Source organism: Anoplopoma fimbria, unplaced genomic scaffold, assembly GCF_027596085.1.
Source record: "Anoplopoma fimbria isolate UVic2021 breed Golden Eagle Sablefish unplaced genomic scaffold, Afim_UVic_2022 Un_contig_8416_pilon_pilon, whole genome shotgun sequence".
Lineage (NCBI taxonomy): Eukaryota > Metazoa > Chordata > Actinopteri > Perciformes > Anoplopomatidae > Anoplopoma > Anoplopoma fimbria.
In genome coordinates, this window is record NW_026553180.1 from 22,439 (window position 1) to 43,870 (window position 21,432).

Below are 21,432 nucleotides of genomic sequence, written 5' to 3' on the forward strand. Positions count from 1 at the left end.
GTTAGTTTTATTTTAATTTTATTTTTACCAGTGCCATAAAGCAACAATGCTTGGGGATATGTGGTCTTTTACATATTTGAAAAGAAAATATTGTACTGTCATTTCACAGAATTGGCTTCTTTATTTTATAAAATATCTACAACAAATATTAACCGTAGAATCGAATCGAATCGAATCGAATCGTTCTTACACTTTATCGATTCGTATCGAATCGGTCTGTAATAAAAGGATATCGTTTTTGAATCGAATCGTAACCTGTGTATCTAGATGCGTATCTAATCGTTTATCACAGAGAGATGTGCAACCCTACTGAAAACCCTCTCTGAGGGCGCACTTGTTGCTGGGATTGAGAGGTATTTTTTTGCCAGGACACTTAGTCTAGGAAAATTCGGTTGGTGGCGCTTCCACCACTCAAGAGGATTGGTGTCTGGGTCTACGTCAGGGGTCAATAAGTAGGATTTCAGCTCGGTCTCTATCTTTTCTTCCTCTGACTGGTTGGGAGATGACACTGCATTCTTTTTGAAGAAGGCTGCTAAAGTCATCTTCTTCTTTGGTGGAGGCTGTGCATCTTCTTGGCGCACCTGTACAGCTGTGCAAGGCTGCTGAGGTGTACTGTTGTTGGCAGGAGACATCAGCTCAGCAAGAGCTCTGTTTTTGACCTGTTCCACATTGTCTGGGTCAATGTAGGTTGTGCGGAACCTTGGGTCAACCAGTGAGCACATGTCCAAGATTTCATCTTTTACAGGGTCGCTGTATTTTTCGTCAAGGTACTGCATGATATTTCCTTTTTATTGTTTTCGTGAGCTCTGTGTCTTCCTCCTCTGGCTGTAGGAGACTGGTTTTGAACAGATGGAGCACTGGTTTAATGTAGGAAACACTGACATAAGACTCCCCGGAGAGTGCATCAGTGAATTCTTGGAGGGATTTTACTGCTTTATTTGTTGACTCCAACACATCCAGATCTTGCCAAGTGGGCACAAGATGGCGACTTTTCTTGTCCGAACCCAGGACACGGACTACAGCCTTCTCTTGTTCGAGAAATCTCTCTATCATCCTTTGGCGTGAACCCCATCTGGTCGGGGACTCCGTTATCAGCTGATGAGTGGGTAGACCAAGCTCTGCCTGTACTTCAGTCATGTCTCTTCTTTTTTTCCAGCTGTAAGAAAAGGCAGAGACAGCCTTTTTGCATACCCCGATAGCACGAACTATCCGTGGGTCCTTCACACCATTCTCTGTAGTAAATGAATGCATAAATCAAATACATTTTAGTGTTAACACTACATTCACAAACTTGTTGTCTTGCTACAATTACTGCAAAATATGAATGTACATGCACAAAGGGCGCGCACACACACACACACACACACACACACACACACACACACACACACACACACACACACACACAGAATGTATAACACTATTAGATAAATAGATAGATACATACAGAGCGAACTTCAAGATTTAAATGCACATTTGGTCAAAATATTGGCTTGATATAATGTATTAATTACATGATGATGCATTAATTGTCTTGAGAATAGAAAAAAATATCACTTGATTCATAGCCATATTTTAGATAGATAGATAGATCCCGAGGGAATTGCAATATTTCAATACACTTTTTGTAAAAATATTGGCTTGATATAATGTATTAATTACAGGATGCATTTATTGTCTTGAGAATGGAAAAAATATCACTTGATTCATAGCCATTATTTAGACTTACCGATAGCATTGTGCAATCTGTGTCCAAAGCACTGGAGGTTGGGCCACGCATTGTCCTTCAGAGCTTTGATCATGTTGCTGCCGCTATCAGTTGTCATGCAAATGAGTCGGTCTTCGGCAAGGTTCCATGAATTTAGGGCATCTCTTAGCCCCTGGGCTATTATTTCACCTGTGTGGTCCTCTGGAAAGTATGCCGTTTGAAGGCAGATGCTTCGCAGAGTCCAATCGTTCGTGATAAAGTGCACAGTAAGACTCATGTATGGTTGCATCGTCCGACTTGACCATAAATCTGTGGTGGCAGAATAAAAGGACACCTCTTCCAACTCCTTTGCGATCCGTTGTCTCGTGCTATTATATAGTTGGGGCAAGGCAACGTCGGAGAAAAATTTTCGGCCTGGTAGCACATACTTGGGGTCCAAAACTTTTTGCATATTTATGAAACCTGGCTTTTCCACCGTATACATTGGGACCATATCCTTTGCTATATACATAGCGATCGCATCAGTTATGGCTTTCCAGCGGGCCGAATTCTTTTCATATGGGATGCAGTTGGCAAAGGTTTGTGTGACGGTGGTCTGTATTTTAGTAGCTGTGCGTGTGGTGCTTGTGGTGCCGCGGTCTCCTCATTCCGCTGCGCGCAACATTTCTCCCATTCGGCGGGATGTTTTTGCCTGAGGTGCTGCAGTAAATTCGTCGTACTGCTGCCTTTGCTAGCAACAGACTTCGAACAGACTTTGCAGCGGGGTGTTGTCTGCTCTAAATCTGACCTCGCGAACGCAAACCAATTCCAAATAACGGATGACACCGTGCCTTTCTTAGGAACATAATCTTCCCGACTCGATGCCATGTTTGTTTGTGCATCACTTTCGCTTCATTCCGAACTACGGGAGCTGAGAGGGAAGCGTTGGCGGATGTTGAAGAGAAAACCGATTTTCATTTAAACAAATCGACGTGAGCTACACACTCGAGTTAATCGATAAAATCGGTTTATCGCCCAGCCCTAACTCTAGGATCATGTTCACAAAATACACTCTGAGCTGTGGCCTTGTCTGTAACACAAAACCTACAATAATAGGTGGCACTAAAAGACTCCACATACCCAAGGATACCATTTAAACCCAAATTATCACCTGTAATCTGTGATATTGTGCCATAGAGGCGCTCTTTTGTGAAAGACACTTCCATCCCATAAACCTCAAGTTTTTTCACATCATCTATAAAAGGCTTGAGTATTTTGTCTAAGCCGTACTTCTTAGCATCTTGTGAGTGGAACAAAGATATTAGATGTATATTCATCAAAGATGAATTGAGATGAGGTGGAAGATTTCGGAGTGTAAAATATAAACATCCAAGCTTATGCAACCCCGCCTTAGAACCTAAAGGGTTAGCCGTTTCAAAATCGTCATAATAAACCTGAATCTGTAGGGCATGAGGGCAGGACGAGAACAGCTGATTACTCTTAAAATAAGAGCCATCACAGAAGTCAGAATATAGATCACTGAATTTAGAAGATTGAATATGGCTGCATATCATTTTGTTTTTGAAAATAAACTCTAGCGTTTTAAACAAAGGCACATAGATGAAAGTGTCGTTAACTGGTACCTGTTCGTAATTTCCAGAAATTCTGTTTATCTTAGAATCGTATCTTACTCCTAAATGCACCTCTACAGGTTGTACAACTCCCCATTTGGAATAAAAATATTTTTTCCATTTGCTATCGGTGTTGAGATCAGCAAAAGGGTTCTCCAAATTTTCTAACACTTCCTCTACTGCACTTCTGCTCGGGTTACCCTCTGGCACGACCTCTAAGACCTGACGCTTTATTGAAGTGTGGATATCATTTAAACATTCCTCCATACTTTCTACAACTGACAAAATAACAGTATTTGCCACACCACTACCCTGCAACTTCGCAATAACAGAAGCACACATATGTTTTGAATCTAAAGAACATTCCCTTTCATTGATTAAGTCAGGATTCAAGTCAGAAGTTTGGACAGAGGGGCACATCCATCTGAAGGCAGAGCCGGCGTACCTAAAGATGTACTAGGTTGGGGTTCATCTGTCAAACCTGGTTCAGTCACATTAATGTTGCAGTGTACACGTTTCAGGTGTTTGCGGAAACCAGAGTAACTTCTAAATTCTAAGCAACAACCATTCTGAGCACATATTAAATTTAACTTTTTGCCAGGATACAACCCATGTAACAGTTTAAGGTGTTGAACCAAGGCCCCACTAGAGCCAAGTAGTGTCCTACAAATGTAACACCTATACATCATGCAGCAACTTTGCCCGCAACTCTTTTAGTTTCGGACTCTCTTTGGTTGATCCCACATCAATGTTGTAGATCGTTGTCTGGATAAACGTGTACATACTGCGAAGAGACTCATCGTAATTCAAACTGAAGACAAAATGGACCTTGCACGAGTTTAGTTTTTACCTGACATTCAACGAATGAATTGCAACAGACAACTAAAGCTGGAGGTCTTTATTTCAATAACAAATAAACTCAAGACCTACCTGAACCAATATTTAACAACAATACTACTAATTACAACAAGACAACTAACTAAAATAATAAAACTGCATTATCCCTTATGTGCAAAGCTTGCATGCCCCATCAGAACACCTGATCCTACGTGGGTTCCTGAAAAAGAACTCAAGGGCCCGATCATAAGGGCAGAGCTGCCAACATACACGATTTTGGCGTAGCAGATACGATTTCCAGACCCCAATTACGCTGCTACGCTTGACTTGAATATCCTACGCATTTCCCAACAAATCGATGTCAATCTTTTAGCAGGCAGCCACGTCCATGTGTTGACATCCAACCAGCCGTAAAGCTCACATATAAGCCCTCTTATGATTCGTTCATTGCCTCAGCTCGCGTGTCTATCTGTTTGATCTCCGCCTCCATGATACATTGTTATAAATGTGTAAACGAATCAATGTGATTTATGTGACGTGTTTTTGCCGCGAAATTGCGGAGCGAGCTGTCAGTTAAAGTCTACAGACTACAGGTATCAAACATGGATGGTGAATTTACTGGAGCTCCGTCGAAAAAGAGGCGGGTATCTGAACAGCGTTACAAGCTGGAGTACAACGTTGAATGGCCGATCATCACACGGTCCAAGCTGGATGACTTCCACGCCTACTGTATGTTGTGTAAGGCAGATTTCAGCGTCCGGCATGGTGGTCGTCACGATGTTGAAAAGCACACCAGGACCGGCAAACACCAGTCGTACAAAGCGGCGATGGAGTCTACAAGGCCAATCGCGGGTTTCCTAACTCTTGATAAGGACGCTAGTGTCATAAATGCTGAAGTGCTGGCGGTTGACTTTCTAGTGGAACATAACATCCCGATCGCGGTGGCCGACCATATTGGGCCACTGGTAAAAAAGATGTTTCCAGACTCAAAAATAGCAGGTAAGGCTCAAATGACAAATAGCCTCAATGTATCACTAGCATCCTAGCATAGATGTACCTGTAGCCTATGTACTCTCACAATACACTCTACAAACTGTACAGTCTGTACAGTAGGCCTACAGTACAGTAACAGTACTGCCTTTGTTAATAATCTGATTAAAATCATGATAACTAATTATTGCTGATTAAAACTGATTCTGTTTCTTTTTGATTTCTCATATGATATTCTCATAATTTTCCATCTCATATGAAAGTGAAAAAAATGCTCAGCTGCCAGTGCCTATTGAAGAGCTGCTTGTGGATGTGTTCTTCTACCTGGACAAATCCAGTAAGAGGAAACAGGGACTGAAAGAGTTTCAGGACCTGTGTGGAGTTGAAATGCGAAAGATCGTGAAACATGTTAGTACTCGGTGGCTCTCTTTAGAGAAATGCATTGGCAGGTTGTTGCAGCAGTGGCCTGCCTTGCTGCAATACTTTGAATCAGAACAGTCAAAGTTTGGGCACAGCAGCAAGACCAAGTCCACGCAGAGCACCAGCAAGAACAAAGCAACTCACAGCAGGGGTAGCGACATGTCAACCCACAGCAAGGAGAAACCAACTCACAGTGGCAGCAGCAAGGTCAATTCTGGGTTTGATTTGGCAGTCTCTTCCGCCAACAAAACCTAGCCAAGTCCAGTCAGGCAACGAAAAGACCAGCAGCTGCAACCACACAGCCCAAGACTGCAGCCACTCGGCCCAAGACATGTAGCACTGCAGCCACTCGGCCCAAGACATGTAGCACTGCAGCCACTCAGCCCAAGACATGGGCACAAAAGAGAGTGAAGAGGGCATGTGAACATCTGAAGGACCCAGCATTCAAGCTTTACTGCTACTTTTTGAGTGCAGTCCTGCCCATTTTTGATGAGGCCAACACGCTGCTGCAGCAAGACCAACCTTGCATTCATGTACTGCACAGGACCTTGACCACACAGCTGAAGGATCTCCTTAACCGTTTTGTGAAGCCTGAGGTGATCAATGCGGCTGCTGAGGTTCACCAGGTACAATTCAGTCAGCCAGGAAACCAGAAGAGCAATGAGGCCTTGTTCATTGGGCATAACACAAGAACCTTCATTGCAGATCACCCTGAGCTTGAGGAGCTGCAGCTGGGCAAGGTCTACAGCGCTGTCAGGGCTTTCTACGTGAAGGCTGTGGAGTACATGGTCAAGAAGTTTCCCTACAAGGACCCAGTTTTACTGAATGCTTCTGTGGCTGACATGTCTACACGGGACAGTGCAGACTTCAATTCTATCAGGTACTTCACAGGCAGATTCCCCTGCTTGAGGATGAATGCTGAGGAGATGGACAAGCTTGAGGGTCAATTCATGACGTACCAAACGGATGTTCTGCCAGAGAGCATCACCAGCTGTGACAGACCAGACACACAGTGGCATCTGATGAGTCAGCTGAAGGATGGGAATGGCCATCTCAAGTATCCTTTGCTGTGCAGGGTGATGCTGGCTATCCTCTGCATCTTTCATTCCAACGCAGACTGTGAACGCATCTTCAGTCTTGTCACAAAAAATAAAACCAAGTTCAGACCCAGTATGCAAATGGAGACCCTGAGTAACCTCATTACCCACAAACAGTTCATGGTGGCAAAGGGGTCAGTCTGCTACAAGCAGACGTACTCCAAGAAAACTCTTGCCAAGGCAAAGTCAGCAACCTATGACCAGCTAAAGTGAGAGGTCGGGGTTGATCAGATGGTCATGTCACGGCTAAAGGTTCCCTTGAGTGTAACTCTGTTCTAAATAAGGCTGTGCACATGTGTTGCAGGTTTGTCAGGTGTTAATGTTTAATCCACCTGCTTAGTCAATACTGTATTTGGTCAGTACTGTATGTTAATTTATGTGTTTGGGTAATAAAAAACTTTTTTGTGTACGTCTGTGTATAATTGTGTGCAACACTACAGGGAAAAGACGAAAGTATACACTCAAAATACTGCAGTTCTTTGCAGATAAACATGTCCTTATAGTCCTTACCTAGATTGCATCTCAGAACACGTAAAATCTCCGGCCTAAAATTTTTCGCCTCGCTACGCTCCGCTTGCTACTATTTTCTGAAACACAATGTTGGCAGCTCTGTAAGGGACCTCATTCGGTTCTGGCCCATTTATGGCAATTCTTAAGCAGGCTGCCAGGTGTTCCCCTTGAAGCCTGTTCCTGAGGTCTGCACTGAAAAAATTAAACATTGGCTCAAATTAAAAAAAATTGAGGTAATCGATCACACCTAATATTGTAGTTTCATACAATATAAATAATTCATTTGATTTGACCTGAAATATTTAACTTCATGTAAACCCATTTCTGAAGGTTGAACCAAAGCAATTATTTCAGATTTTACTAAATTAAAATAAATACATTGGTTTTATTGCTGAATATAAATAATATACTTGGTTCAACCTGAATATTTTAAATTCATTTAAACAACTTTTAAATATGGGAGCAAACTTTTTTTTAAGTTGTCTCAAATAAAAATTTTAAGTCATCATAATTTAATATTTATAGACCTGAATTAAAAAAAATAATTTTAATACCTTTTGATTTACACTCAGAAGCCATTCCTTTTCAACACAAAATTTTATTGTTAAATAAGATATTTTTTCAACATCTCAACCATAACGGTTACAAACAGCATTTGGGCTTTTTTTTTTTTTTTTCCCTGAACAGTGACCATTCCATCAAGGAATAATTCCTTGAAATAAAAAGTGTAATAAACAAATCAGTGCTCTCCAGGTTTTCATCACAATGCCCACTAGTGCCTGTGAAAACTTAGGCAGATTATTTTGTCAATACTGCAGCAGAAATGCAGTTATGCTAGTGTAAATTTCAAACAACAACCTCAGATAAAAGGGTAAATTTTCAGCACAATGCCCTCTAATGCCTGTGAAAACTTAGGCAGATTCTTTTTACAATAATGCAGCAGAAATGCAGTTATGCTAGTGTAAGTTTCAAACAACAACCTCAGATAAAAAAGGTACAAAGTCTTGGTTGGAGTGGAACTCAACTGTGCCTACTCTTGGCTGTAAAGCTGGGTATTCAGCCCATGAATTTTTGGGGACATCTTTTTCCCACCAAGCTCCATCAGGACTTTTTGCACAAACTCAAGGGTGTACTGCAGATTTTTTGGATATTTTATGTTGAGAGCGTAGGTGAGTCCGAAGAACATAGCAACAGCCGTTGCTATTGTGGGCACCTCTCTGAGGACCTCTGTTCCGTCAATGAAGATTTTAATGTCCTCGTTTCCACTGACGATTGCCATGGCTGCTTCATTTTCCTGCATATCCTGCACACACAAAAAAATCAACAAATGAGGACAATTAGAAAGAGCATTTCCTGAAGACAATGCATGTCAATGCTGAACAACATACAGTGCTATGTTGCATCTTAAAACAAAAGTTGGTATATAGGTATTGTCTGTGTTAGTGTGAGAGATTCCCTTACCTGGCATTCTTTAATGAGGTGATGAACAGGTTCACCCAGGTAGATCATCAAAGATTTGAAGATGCACTCTCTTCTAATTGTGATGTCCACAGTCTGAGGAAGAATAGGTATTATCAAAAGCACATACACCCCAACTATTCAACTAGGGATCCCACTGAGAACCAACTCATACATAGATACCTCATCTAAAACCTGCAAAGTTGCCTTGGTCTGCTCTTTCACACGTCCTCCCTTGCTCCTGATGACCTCCAGCAGTTTCGACGTGTGCTTGTCCAACTGCGCTAAGAACTTTGTCTCCAAGGGAACTGTTGTCACCCGCATGAACTCAGCATTAATCTGGAGAAACAAAAACAGAGCATGCAGAAAGGAAAGTGTATTAAATACATTCTCTTCTGTAAAGACCTATGTTTTGAAGGTTCAAAAATCATCTTTCATGAATGTCTAATTAATTGGCATTAATAAAAATATTAAGTCCCTCTCCTCTCAAAAATAGGTCTAAGGTTCTTTATATCTAAAAACATACCTCATCCATCTGAAAAAGTGCTGGCCATCTTTCCAACATGTCTTCAATGCTCGGCTGCTTATGCACTATTTCTTGTCTACGGTATCCAAACGTCTTTGCCATCTTTTCTTTTATTGTTTGACGGTTGTTTTTTTTCTGTAGTTCAGTCAAAAGAGAAACCCTCTCTTGTTCCAGGCTTCCTGTAGTCTCACCACTTGGCAAAGATGGAAAATGATTGGCCTCAGCTCGTCTAGGTCTCTTGACATTCTTTGCTGGGTAGGAGTCCCCTTGAGACTTGGATTTCAAAGAATTCACTGTGACCTCAGCAGATGTACCGTGTGCCTTAAGTTGGGTCCTGTAGTTGGCCATTTTCATCTTCATCCTGCGCTTCCAACCATAACTTTCATTGTAAGACCCTGGTTCTTTCAGGCAGGGGTGCTTCTTTGTCAGTGCTTCAGCAACATCACTGAAGTCAGAATCTTCAGGGTATGGTGTGTATGCATAGATACTTTCAGCTACTTTCTCCAGTACGTCTGACAGCATTTTTGAGCTAGGTGTCAGTCTAGTTTGGCTTTTCATGTACTCTGCATTCCCCCTCTGCAGTTGACATTCTGTGTCATAGGAGAAGCGTGGGATTGGGAACTGTCGTGGCCACTGTTGGGTCCTTAGTGAGTCTGAGGAAGGGCTGCTAAGCAGTATTGTGTCGTCTGTATGTGCAGACACTGAGGAGTCATCACTGTCCAGTCCAACCAAAGGGATGCTACTCCCTGGGGGATCAAGTGCGTACAAGACAACAGTTGAATCAGGGTCTAACTGGATTACTTTGAGAACTGCAAGATCCTTAATTACAGTTGTAGAGGTCAGATTCACAAACATGTTCCCAAAATCGGTGTCCTTGTACTGCAGCCTTATGAATCCCCCTAATCCACTTGCATTCTTGACCTCATCGATTAACTCTTCCAGTGAATTGGGAATCCCGTTGTGTAGCTCCATTCTCACGCTGCTGTCGTCACTCAGGATAACCAGCAATCGAACGGGTGTGTCTTCTGTCATGGTGCCCTGTGAGAGAGAGAAAAAGAGAGAGAAATATGAGTTGCTTTTTAATATTTGTAATAGTTAATATTTTCAACGTTAAATTTACAGAGATTATATATAATGCACTAGAATATTTTTCCTGCTCCCTCTCTCAGTAAACGCGTGCAGTCGATTTGGCTCCCGCAATATTATAAAGGAATCTGTTGAACAAAGACCTCCTCAAGTAGGCTGTTCGTCGCCACTGAAAAGTATCTGAATTAAACTGTTTTGTTTGCTCCAAGAAGTTTCTTCATCCTCTGAGAAAGTGAAGAGCAACTATAAATCATGGAAATATACTCTAGTGGAGTTAGAGAGTAAAATCCTAAAAGCAAATTTTTTATGACTTTTTTGTTGTTTCCACTTTAAGACTGACCTTACACATGTATGTATCTTTTGAGTGTCATCAGCCGCATTCCTCTAATTGTGTAGTCAGCCAATGGGTATGGATCTGAGAGTTCGTTCTGGTCAACCAGTTCCAACTTCCTCGTAGGACACGGTTTCAGTTCGTATGCCCTGTAATGTTCCCAGTACCACGCACTCAGCTTTCTGACGATGAAAAGCAGGTTATCCTTGACAACAATCATCTGGGTTATTTCCACAAATTCAGGCAGCCCTGCCAATGATCCATGAGCTAGGATCATTCCATTCCTGTAGTTCAGGCCATTGTACGTCACACTTTTAGCCAGGCATACACCATCCAACTCTGGGTGCCTCTGCTTCAGAGCAAATGCTATGTCCTCTTTTAAAACATCAATGGGAAGACTTGAAACATTAGCTACTTCCAGGGGAGATTTAGGAAAACTCAACATGTGAAGGTGATGTGCCATGAGAAACTGGTGTCTTTGTGCTAAGGACAGAAGCACATTTTTGAAGCAGGTTGTATGCCGCACAACTCTTTTGAAGAAGCTGTGCTTCGATTCGAAGCGCATGGTCCATAATGAAACCAACGGTCCAAACTCAGAGATTAAGTGAGGGTAATGTTGTAAAAAATGGTGTTTAGGTCGAAAGTTTGATTCAGGGAAAACCTCTTTGAATCTAACTCTGTGCTCAGAGATCTTCAAGGTCAAATATGCAATTGATTCCTGAGTCTGAACTGGAGATACAACAATTTCTACAATGTCCTTCAAATCCCCAAGGAGTTTCCAGGCTGGTTCATCAGTGGGCACTTTCTGTCCAAGTAGTAGTGGAAAAAATCTTATCAGGCACCAGTTTTCATGTGCGTTTCCACCGATGGTTTTCCTGGATGCATACGTCAGTGGAACAGAGTGGGGCCGATTTGTTTTATCAGTCCATTTATAGGGAAAATCTTCTATTGCCTTGTTTAAAGTGACCAAAGTGAAAAACTTTTTGGAAATGAATACAGTCAGACAGAGAGAGATTTCAACCGGTACTATTCCTTCGAATAAATCATGGACAATGTCGGGAGGGAAACCACTAGTAACATTGAAAGTGGTAAGCTTTTCTGACAGAACACATTTCCTCTTAACACCAAAACAGTTGTTCAAGGAATTTTCTTCAAGGGTTTTCAGATGATTTGTGTGTATCTCCTCAGTTCTCAGACAGAAAGCTCCAGCTCCAACTTCCTTGTCCTGAATTTCTGACCTATCTGCCGTACAAAACCTGCAAACATAGCTGCCAGAAAAACTCTCTACAAAACCCGCAATGCTGTGCGCGCCAAGGTTATCGGCAATAACACACTGCAATGTACCCTTCAAAGTTTTCCCCAGCTTTTCCACAAAAACCCCATGTTGTTCCAATGTTATGAGATCAGCAATCAAAGGCTCCAACACTTTTTCGTAACCATAGACCTTAACATCACTGCTATTGATCAATGCAGCCAAATGGATAGAGGACAATGAGGAGTGACAACCAGGTGGCAGATTGCCTAAAATCCAATACAAGGCACAGATTTTGTGTTTTTTACGGGATGTCCCGAGGGGATTGCAGATTTCAAAGTCATCAACATACAAAATCACAGAAATTGCACATTCTTTTGAGAGAATAGCATTACTTTTACAGAGGCGTCCATCCCAAAATGATCTGTATACTTGTTTATCACTCTGCACTGGATGTTTTTTCTTCAAATGTATAGCCTTATTTAGTGTTGTTTCACAGTTTAAAAGTTGCTGCAAGGATTTGAGTAATGGCACATACTGAAAAGTCTTATTATTCTTACGATCTAAAAAATATTCAATGGGCTCCACAACATTAAAGTTTTTTCTATAATATGCCTTCCTTTTCCATGCAGTCGAGAGAGGACCGCCCTTCCCTACTGCAGCTTTAATGGGATTTGTAGTGCAAAGTACAGTTGCTAACTCTTTTACAAGAGATTCATCAACTATGCAATTGTTACTTTTTAAGGAGTCCAGTAGAGTCTTCTGGGCGACAGGGACAGAAGCAGTACCAATTAAATATTGTAACTCATCAAGCAGTTCGGTTACAGCTACACTTGGCACCAGAAAAGAATGTTCTAACTTAAGCAGGACTGAGGCTAACTTCACTTCAATAGATTGTGTCAAATTTCTTGGTTCTTCATTAGTAAGTTCTTCAGATGTTATATCATCATCAGATTGTACAGTAGCACCGCTTTCAAAAGATTCTTCAACAGCAGAACTACCAACAGGTCCATCAACTATTCCTGGCTTAAAATCATGAATTGTGTGGGGGTTATGTCTTCGCCACTTGTGAGTATTAAAAGCACTGTAAATATTTGTTTTATATGAACAATCATTAAAAACACATTCAACAGATTCACGATTTCTTAAATGTGTCCCAATGTGTTTAAAATAATCAGTCTCTGTAGAAAGTTGATTGTTGTTGCAGATGTGGCACTTGAATGCTGAAAAGCTATCTTCCTGTGGGGATTTTTGAGTAGGATGGCATTTGCTTAGATGAGTCAGCAGAGCTTTCCATGTTTTGCAAGTGCATGGGCAATTCTCATAAGTACAGGGGTAAGCACGGCCCCGCCCATAATGATGATGATCAAGTTTATAATGTTTCAGAAGTTCTGATCTTCTTGAATATGAATTCTCACAGTCTTTACATTTCCACATACATGGACAGCTGAGGAAAAATAAAAAGGCAGAGGAGAGGACGGTTTTAGGAGAGTGATCTAATTATCACAAATGCCCTCATGATATTGAACTTACCACTACAATAAGACGAGGGACTTCCAAACTGGTGGTTGCACAGCAGAACACAGTGGATCTTGTGGCTGCTCTCCTTAAATTAAAAGAAAAAAAAAACATTTTAATGTTGGATATTCTCAATGTCCCATGAACATGAATCTAATACAGTTTAAAATTGACAAAACATTATTATGCCTTCTGTTCTTTTTAAATCGGATTTACTATGCCTATGAATTAAAATACCTGACAAAACATAACTTATGTTGCTTCATTATTACACAGTTCAGTTTAGCTCAAAAAGAGAAAATACAGCACAGTAAGCAACACACAAACACAACACAATAGCACCGTAAGCACCACAGTACCAGTAATATTTTTTACTATTGATATTGTACTCAGAACTTACTACAATAAGACGAGGGACTTCCAAACTGGCGGTTGCACAGCAGAACACAGTGGATCTTGTGGCTGCTCTCCTTAAATTAAAAGAAAAAAACATTTTAATGTTGGATATTCTCAATGTTACATGAACTACATCTAATACAGTTTAAATTGACAAAACATTATTATGCCTTCTGTTCTTTTTAAATTGGATTTACTATGCCTATGAAATAAAATACCTGACAAAACATAACTTATGTTGCTTCATTATTACACAGTTCAGTTTAGCTTTACCAAAAAGAGAAAATACAGCACAGTAAGCAACACCGTACCAGTACTTTTTATTCCACTAGCCATAAGTCAAACACAAGAACATTTGCTCAAAAATAAAATAGCTTATCTGCCTCTCTCAATCACCATCCTCTCTCCCCCTATCCCACTTTCACCTGCCTGTCTGCTCCCACGTCACTCACCCCCTGCCCCGGCTGTATTAGCCGTCACACAACACAACGAGAGCCCCCCGTGGGTCTGTCTACGTTAACGTTACGTCTGACTCCAGCTCTCAGTAAAAGTCATACTGTGAGAGAGCGCCGTTCACGGGTTCACAACTGCGTTTATCAAGCGGAAATACAGTAACGTTAGGCTACGTTCAGTTCATGTTCGCCCAGAATATGAGCGAGGTCATGAACGGTACTGGCACAACACAAGTCACACACCTGGCATGGAGAGAACACTTTTTTGCTAGCCCTCAACAGTGGTTGCACTGGACATTTTTAATGATAGTGACCCGAAAATGCCACAGTCTAATTTTAAGTTAGCCGTTTGTCGTTTCTGAATTATTATTATATTCAACATTTAATTTTAGTTCCTGTTTAATTAATATTCACCGCAAAATATACACAGCAGTTCTTGCTGAGCTCATGAGACCGAGCTCAAGCTTCGCTGCTCCCACACACACGCACCATGGCGGCCAGCTTCCTCTCCAGAGCTCCGGTGACCCATAAAACCTCCGCTCGGCCTCGCCAACGACAACGGCGACGGCGAACGGTGGTCGTTAGCGGGGATACGTATCTGGTTTAAAAACACGTGGCCTCTGACACGTGGCGTAGGACTTCTTAGCGCGCAGGCTCAAGGAACGAACCCGAAGAACGGGGCCGTGCTTGTTTGTTCGTGGAATGGATTCCACGATCATATGATCACGAACAAATATCATCTGATAAAAATCATATTACCTTGTACTCGCTGATCCCCATAGCTTTGGTTGTGTCGACAAGTAAAACCAGATACGTATCCCCGCTAACGACCACCGATGGCGAACCCCCTCCCCCAGCGCAAATCCTAGCAGAACGATTAATTGCCCACAAAAGCACAAACTCACACAAACGTAAGACAGACTCTTTGTCTGGGGGCTAAAATTTACGCCCAGTCATCTTTAAAAATCGTAATGACTTACCTTAACGTTACCACAATGCCGCGTAGGACCTGATATTTTTCTCTTCGGCACGACGTCTTCTGCGATGGAGGAGGACTGAGGCGGAAGTACAATTGCCGCCAGAACTTTTAAAGAATGCGCATGCGCGAATCGCTCAGTCTAATAAATATGCTTTGACTAAAATAAAAAAAATCAGTTTGGTGCCTCGCTGTCAGTTTACATTATAGTAAAGTAAAAAAAATAGATTCAACCATAAACATAAATAAGAAAGTTTAGTTTAATTGAGCAAAGTAATTTTTTTTATTCATTGCAATGAAAACAAACACATTAAATGAAAAACAGCTTTGTTTCACTTTTTTCAGTGTACTTGCAAACATAATTTTCCGAAAAATCCACATGAATTAAACATTCTTGATGTGTCATGCTCTTCTTAAGTTCTCTGTGGAAGCTGAATTGACTTTTAATGTTGAACAGGTGTCTTTTGAAGTGAGTTAGTTGTTTTTTGAAGAGCTCCAGCAGGTTCTGCAACGTCATCTCCATCCTCTTTTTGACAGTCATTTTGAGTGACACTTTTTCCTTTACTCCTTCTTTGTTCTTTTTCTCCCTAAGAACTGCCTCCGTCATCCACTGTGTGCAATACACAGTTGATTCCAAATCCCTCTCACTAGCAATTGGAAATTCTCTATCTTTGCAGTTAGGACATACATTGTACATGCAGTCCTTTGATTTTGAGTCGCAACAAATTGACTCTGCCATTTCCTCCAAGTCAGTGCTCCCAATGACTCTGAGAAAATGCAGCTTCTCTACCAGAAAACCGAGATTTTCATGCAACTTGCAAAGGCAGGTCTCTCGGTCTGCAATCGATGGCTGGACCACCCAGAAGGGCCGCATACGGCAAAACAAGGAATAGGAGATCCTGCTGTCAGGGCTCTCAAGGAGGAATCTTCTATGTAGGTTCCTCATTGTATCGTTTAAGAACCTTTTCTGTTTCTTTATCTTCCTTCTTGTTACAGTTTGGGATTTTCCAGCTGTGAGGCGACTGTTTTCATCTGTGGTGAAGAAGGACAGAACTTTGTTACGTAGTCTGTAGCATAAAGATCTGTACTTGAACTTGTGGGAGATGGAAATCTCACTGTTGTTCAGCTGTTTTCTCGATATCGCTAGAGTTTCCTGAACTCTTTTTTTTAACTTGTATTTTTTTAATATCCTTCCTGTCACAAGTTTTGCGATTACCTGCCTAGTTTTTTTGTGTTTGGTAGAAGCATACTTTTTGCTGATGCTGTCCACTAGGGCATGGTGGAAAACTAAAGTTTTGTGCACCTCTCGAGACAGTATGTATTCATTATTAAAAAACAAAACACTATAAGCATAAACTATCACAATGAAACCTGGCAACATTGTCAACCGTGTTACTCCTGTCAACTGTGTTACACTTGATGGGTAACACAGTTGACAGGTAACACGGTTGACATTTCGGCCATTTTGGAGCCTTGTGCTAACTGGCAACCTTGAACCTGTTACCATATGACCTTGATCAACTCGTGTTTTTATGCACTTTCAGTTAATATTAGTAAAAAATAATGTGTAATGCAAGTGAACAAGAAAATGTTGATAACACAGTTGACAAGCCATTAACCCACTCAATGTAAAACCCAAATTATTGATGAAATATTGAAGAGGAGAAGGAAAAACTTACCCAACTGTTTTCAAATTTACCACCACTGCAGGAAATAACATCACGTGGTGTTGGACATGTGACTTTGGAGCAAACCACTGCTGAATTATAGGGGTTTTGTCAGTGGGTAACACGGTTGACGGAAATTTCTCGGACACGCATAAAGTGGATAATTTAATGTTTATTAATAATTAGAATTGTTTTTCAAACACCATCATATTATAATGATTATTTCCAACAAATAATGATGAAAATAATTCTCAAAAACGCATAGTTTATTGTTTTTTCTTAAAGCAACACCTGACATTCAGCAATTAGGACAGCACAAAAACAGCGACTTCTAGTATAGAATATGCATTTTCTGAAAAAAAAAAAAAAAAAGCTGGTTGAAATTTTTAAGTGAAATGAAAAATAACTCTGCCCCAATATAAAATATATTATTGATTAGTATTATTAATGGAAAATATTTTGTACAATTTATAAATACAACCCATGGACATGACATGTACCCCTAATTATAGAATGGAATATATATATTCCGCTTTTCGAACGTTTTCAAAAAGCTTCCCCGACACATCTTTTGCCAGTAATTCCACTCTGCGGAGAATTGATGTGTCTGAAAGAGGCACTTTTTTAATGGCTGAAGTGACGCTCTCTTTTACTTTTTGGTCAATAACCACTTCATCAATGACAGCAAGCATGCAGTCTTTAACGGTGTCCGCGTCGGTAAAGGGCCTCTTCTGTCTGGTAAGAGTCCAGGCTACACGCAGGGATGCTATCATGGCTCTCTGTTGTTCCGTGCAAAACTGACCAAGAGCCATTTGACTCCGTTCAAACGATGCTTGCAGCACCTGTAATTTCTTTCTCCGTTCCTCCGAGCCCGCGGGATAACTGGAAGCAAACGAGCCGTGATTTGAGTGGTAGTGCCTCTTCACATTGTATTCCTTAATCACGGAAATGGCTTCGTTGCACACTAAACACATCGGTTTACTACTTGCGGCGGATGGCAAAGTAAATAAATATTTTTCAGTCCATTCGCTATTGAATTGGCGATTTTCACCATCAACCTTCCTTTTTTTGGCTTAGAAAGAGACATCTTGGAGCTGTTGTTAGCCTAGCTACAGTGAGTTTCTCCGTGGTCTGCAAGCATAAAATGCAATGTGACCTTGACTGAGCCGTTGGCAGGTGCAGACAGAGCGGATGTAATCCTGTTGCCGTATAATTCTTTATATAATTCTTTCAGAACAATACATTATTTCTATTAAATATATAATTTATACCTTTTAATATATATATTTTTTTCATTCATTCTATCTATTTTAATAAGTGTGTTCACATAAGTCTAAATACGTATTTATTTGTTTTTCCTTCAGTTGCGTTGCCTCCAGCGCGACAATATATGTATTAGAGCCCTTATCCAATCAGATAATTTCCCTGCGCTGTCTCTGGGTAAAAAAAAAAAAAAAAGATTCTCTTCAAAATCCTGAGAGAATACCCTCGCTGTTGACGCTAATGGGGACTAGGGCCTCGTGGTAAAAGTCACGGCCCGCGTGTGTAATACACGGTGTAATATGATTCATATATTTTTTTAATTTTTTTTTTTAATAATTTTTAGTTGAATAGGCCTGCACTACACCTTCAAGCAAATCGTGCATGATGTCAACCGCGTAGTTATCAGAGGTGTGGAAAAAGCGTAACGTGTTGAGCAAGCATGTCTTCTTGACACCAAATGTTGTAACCAAGATAGGATTTTCCTGCAGTGCTGCACAATGATCTGTATGGATCTCCTTTGTACAAAAAAACATGCTGGGGTCATCTTCTGTGAAGACAGACTGTAAATCTTCCTTAGTAGTTAAACAAAATCTACAACAATGGGCCGGTTTCAGAGACAGGGCTTAAGCCTAGTCCCAGACTAAAATGCTGTTTGAGCTGGCTTAACTGAAATTCACTTGCACAGACGTAGCTTAAAATAGTCGTGGATTAAGCCTGTTCTGGATTAAACAAAGCCGATTGCAAAATTGAGCATTAGAGCTACTCCAGGACTAAATTGGACTGAATTGAAGCTTAAACTAATCTGCCAAGGAGGCAGGTTTAACTCCCGCTTAGTAGGCTAGGCTACTGTTTGTGAAACTGAGCTTGGATTGTTTGGGAGCATGGACTATTTGGAATATCTAAATGAGGACCAACATGCACGACAAAGGCCAGCCAGACGAATACTGCTGGATAGGAGTGATCCATTGAATCAGTTTGATGAAATATCTTTTCGAGACCGCTTTCGTATGCACAAGGAAAATGCATTGGAGATAATTACTTTGCTTGAGCCTAGACTTTCCTCTCTGTCTCAAAGAGGAAGGCCTGTGTCCAATCAACTGCAAGTTCTGATCACTTTGAGGTTCTTGGCATGTGGAATCTTTCATCGTGAAACTGGTGATTTGTGTGGTGTCAGTGAACCAACTGTATGTAGAATAGTTCACAAAGTCTGCAGTGCCATTTTTGTTTTACATCAAGTTCCCTGATGCTGCTGGGCAAGCCAACTATAAAGTGCAATTCTATGAATATGGGCACTTCCCAGGAGTGATTGGCTGTATAGACGGATGTCATGTTCCCATCAAGTGTCCATCAACTCCTGATGCAGAGGAATACAGGAATCGTAAGAACTTTTTTCAATCAATGTTCAGGGTGTATGCACTCCTAATTTGGAGTTTTCAAACATTGTTGCCCGTTGGAAAGGTGCAACCCATGATTCAAGGATTTTTCTCAACTCTTCATTGTGTGCACAATTTGAGAGAGGACAACATAGTGGACTACTACTTGGTGATAGTGGATATGGTCAGAGTAACTATTTATTCACACCACATCTAAATCCCACAACAGCTGAGCAGCAAAGGTACAACAGAGCTCATATCCGTACTAGAGGGATGATCGAGCGTATGTTTGGAGTATGGAAAACTCGATTCCAGTGCTTACGAAATACGCTTCGTTTCAAGCCAAGAAGATGCTGCAAAGTGATCATTGCTACAGCTGTGCTGCACAACTACCTGAAGCAGCATGGCTGTCCTGATCTGCCAATGGAAGATCAGGATGATGCAGATGTGCCCATGGTGGCAGAGGCAGCCAATGACCAGCGAGGACTTGCACACAGAGCTGCTTTCACAGTGCAGCACTTCAGCATTTAAATATGGAATGTATTCATTATGGTATAGTTTTGCTTGCATACTGTTTCTGTACAAAATTACAATAATGTAGCAAAATTAAACGAGTGAACCAATGCTGGTTAAAATGTAGTTTGTGATGATTAATACTCACTCACACTCACATGCCAAATGACAATACATTTATTTTTATTTTTCACAATTCCTCATATTCACCATGGCTACTGGTATGCAGAATTCTTTTTTGGAGCATAGCCCTCTCTCCCAATTTCATATCCAGTTCAACCTCTAGAATTCTCATTTTCATTTCATGTTCTTCTTTTAAATATTCAATTTTACGCTCATGAAATTCTCTGGCTAACTTTTCATGCATAGTTATCTTTTTTGGTCTCTGTTGGATGGTAGCAGCTTCATCTCCCAGGGGTGCCATAGCAGATGTGGAGGGTTCAGGCTCGTTGTGAACTGGCTCTTGATTGGTTTCCTCTGGAAAAAAGACCAATTTACTTCCTAAGGTATATTTACCATTTGTGCTCAGTTCTCCATGTTCACTGTCCAAATGGTCATTGTCTGGAATACCATCCAGAGGTTGCTGGTGCTCTATTATACCAGACAGCAAGTCACCCAATTCATCACGTGTCCTTTATTGGTGGTCCACCACCTGTAATAAATCGCTCTCTTCTGCTTGCTGCATTCTCTTTTTTTAATCCCAGTTTAATGTTCTTCCATAGAACCTATGAAGGCAGATATCATTCATTAGTTTTCTTTTTTGATGTCACAAAAATAGTAATATGGGAAATCTGAAATACTGGTACTGATAAGGCATAATAAAAATAAGTTTGTCTCCTGATAATTTAGGTCATGGTGGAGAAATGATTTTATTTTATATTTCTTTCCCCCTCACAGAAACGCAGCCGACCGTTAGCTCAGCTCTCGCTCAATGAGGCAGCGGCAGCGTAGCTACCTGGTTGCTAAGTAGCAGCAGCGCTCGTGCATGGCTCTGTGCAACACATTCTCACTCCGAGCGCGTCGATTTCTGACGAACGGTCAGTGACTTTTGCTTCAGTTTCTGACGCAAAAGGGTACCCTTGCGCTTCTTTTTTCGACACATGGGGTTTTCAACTAGTTACAATGTAACCCTTTGACGGGGGACCCGATGGCTGCACATAGAGACGCTATGAGCATTCATATCCCATTGGCTAACGGAGGACCTTGCGCTTCTTTTTTCGACGCAGGGGGTTTTCCACTCATTGCAATGTAATCCCTCCACGGCAATATATGAAGCTATGAGCATTCATCCCATTGGCCAACGGAAGAGCCGATGGCTGCACAATAACGGCGATTTTACAGTGACATCTGTGACATTCCTCAACACAACTACACCAACGTGTCCTTGTTAATTACACAACATGTATGGGTTAAGGCTCTGGGCATCAGTTGTCCTGTTTTGGTGCTTTG

The 21,432-nt window shown here is 41.1% G+C and overlaps 1 protein-coding gene across 1 annotated transcript; it reads right to left on the reverse strand.

Moving 5' to 3' along the window:
* Positions 1–7,816: 7,816 nt before the first annotated feature.
* LOC129116383 (uncharacterized) lies at positions 7,817–9,565 on the reverse strand. Its single transcript, XM_054627296.1, has 4 exons — positions 9,157–9,565; positions 8,814–8,969; positions 8,634–8,726; positions 7,817–8,475 (listed from the first exon to the last, which is right to left on the reverse strand). The coding sequence occupies exons 1-4, from the start codon at positions 9,514–9,516 to the stop codon at positions 8,203–8,205; spliced, it is 882 nt and encodes a 293-aa protein (XP_054483271.1). The 5' UTR covers positions 9,517–9,565; the 3' UTR covers positions 7,817–8,202.
* Between the last annotated feature and the right edge of the window lie 11,867 nt (positions 9,566–21,432).

Excerpts from the sequence above, each read along its gene's own strand:
- LOC129116383 (XM_054627296.1), bottom strand. The coding sequence starts at position 9,516 with ATGAAGATGAAAATGGCCAACTACAGGACCCAACTTAAGGCACACGGT. Across the intron at positions 8,970-9,156 it reads CACTTTTTCAGATGGATGAG|ATTAATGCTGAGTTCATGCG; the intron begins GTATGTTTTTAG and ends TTGTTTCTCCAG. Across the intron at positions 8,727-8,813 it reads CTTTGCAGGTTTTAGATGAG|ACTGTGGACATCACAATTAG; the intron begins GTATCTATGTAT and ends ATTCTTCCTCAG.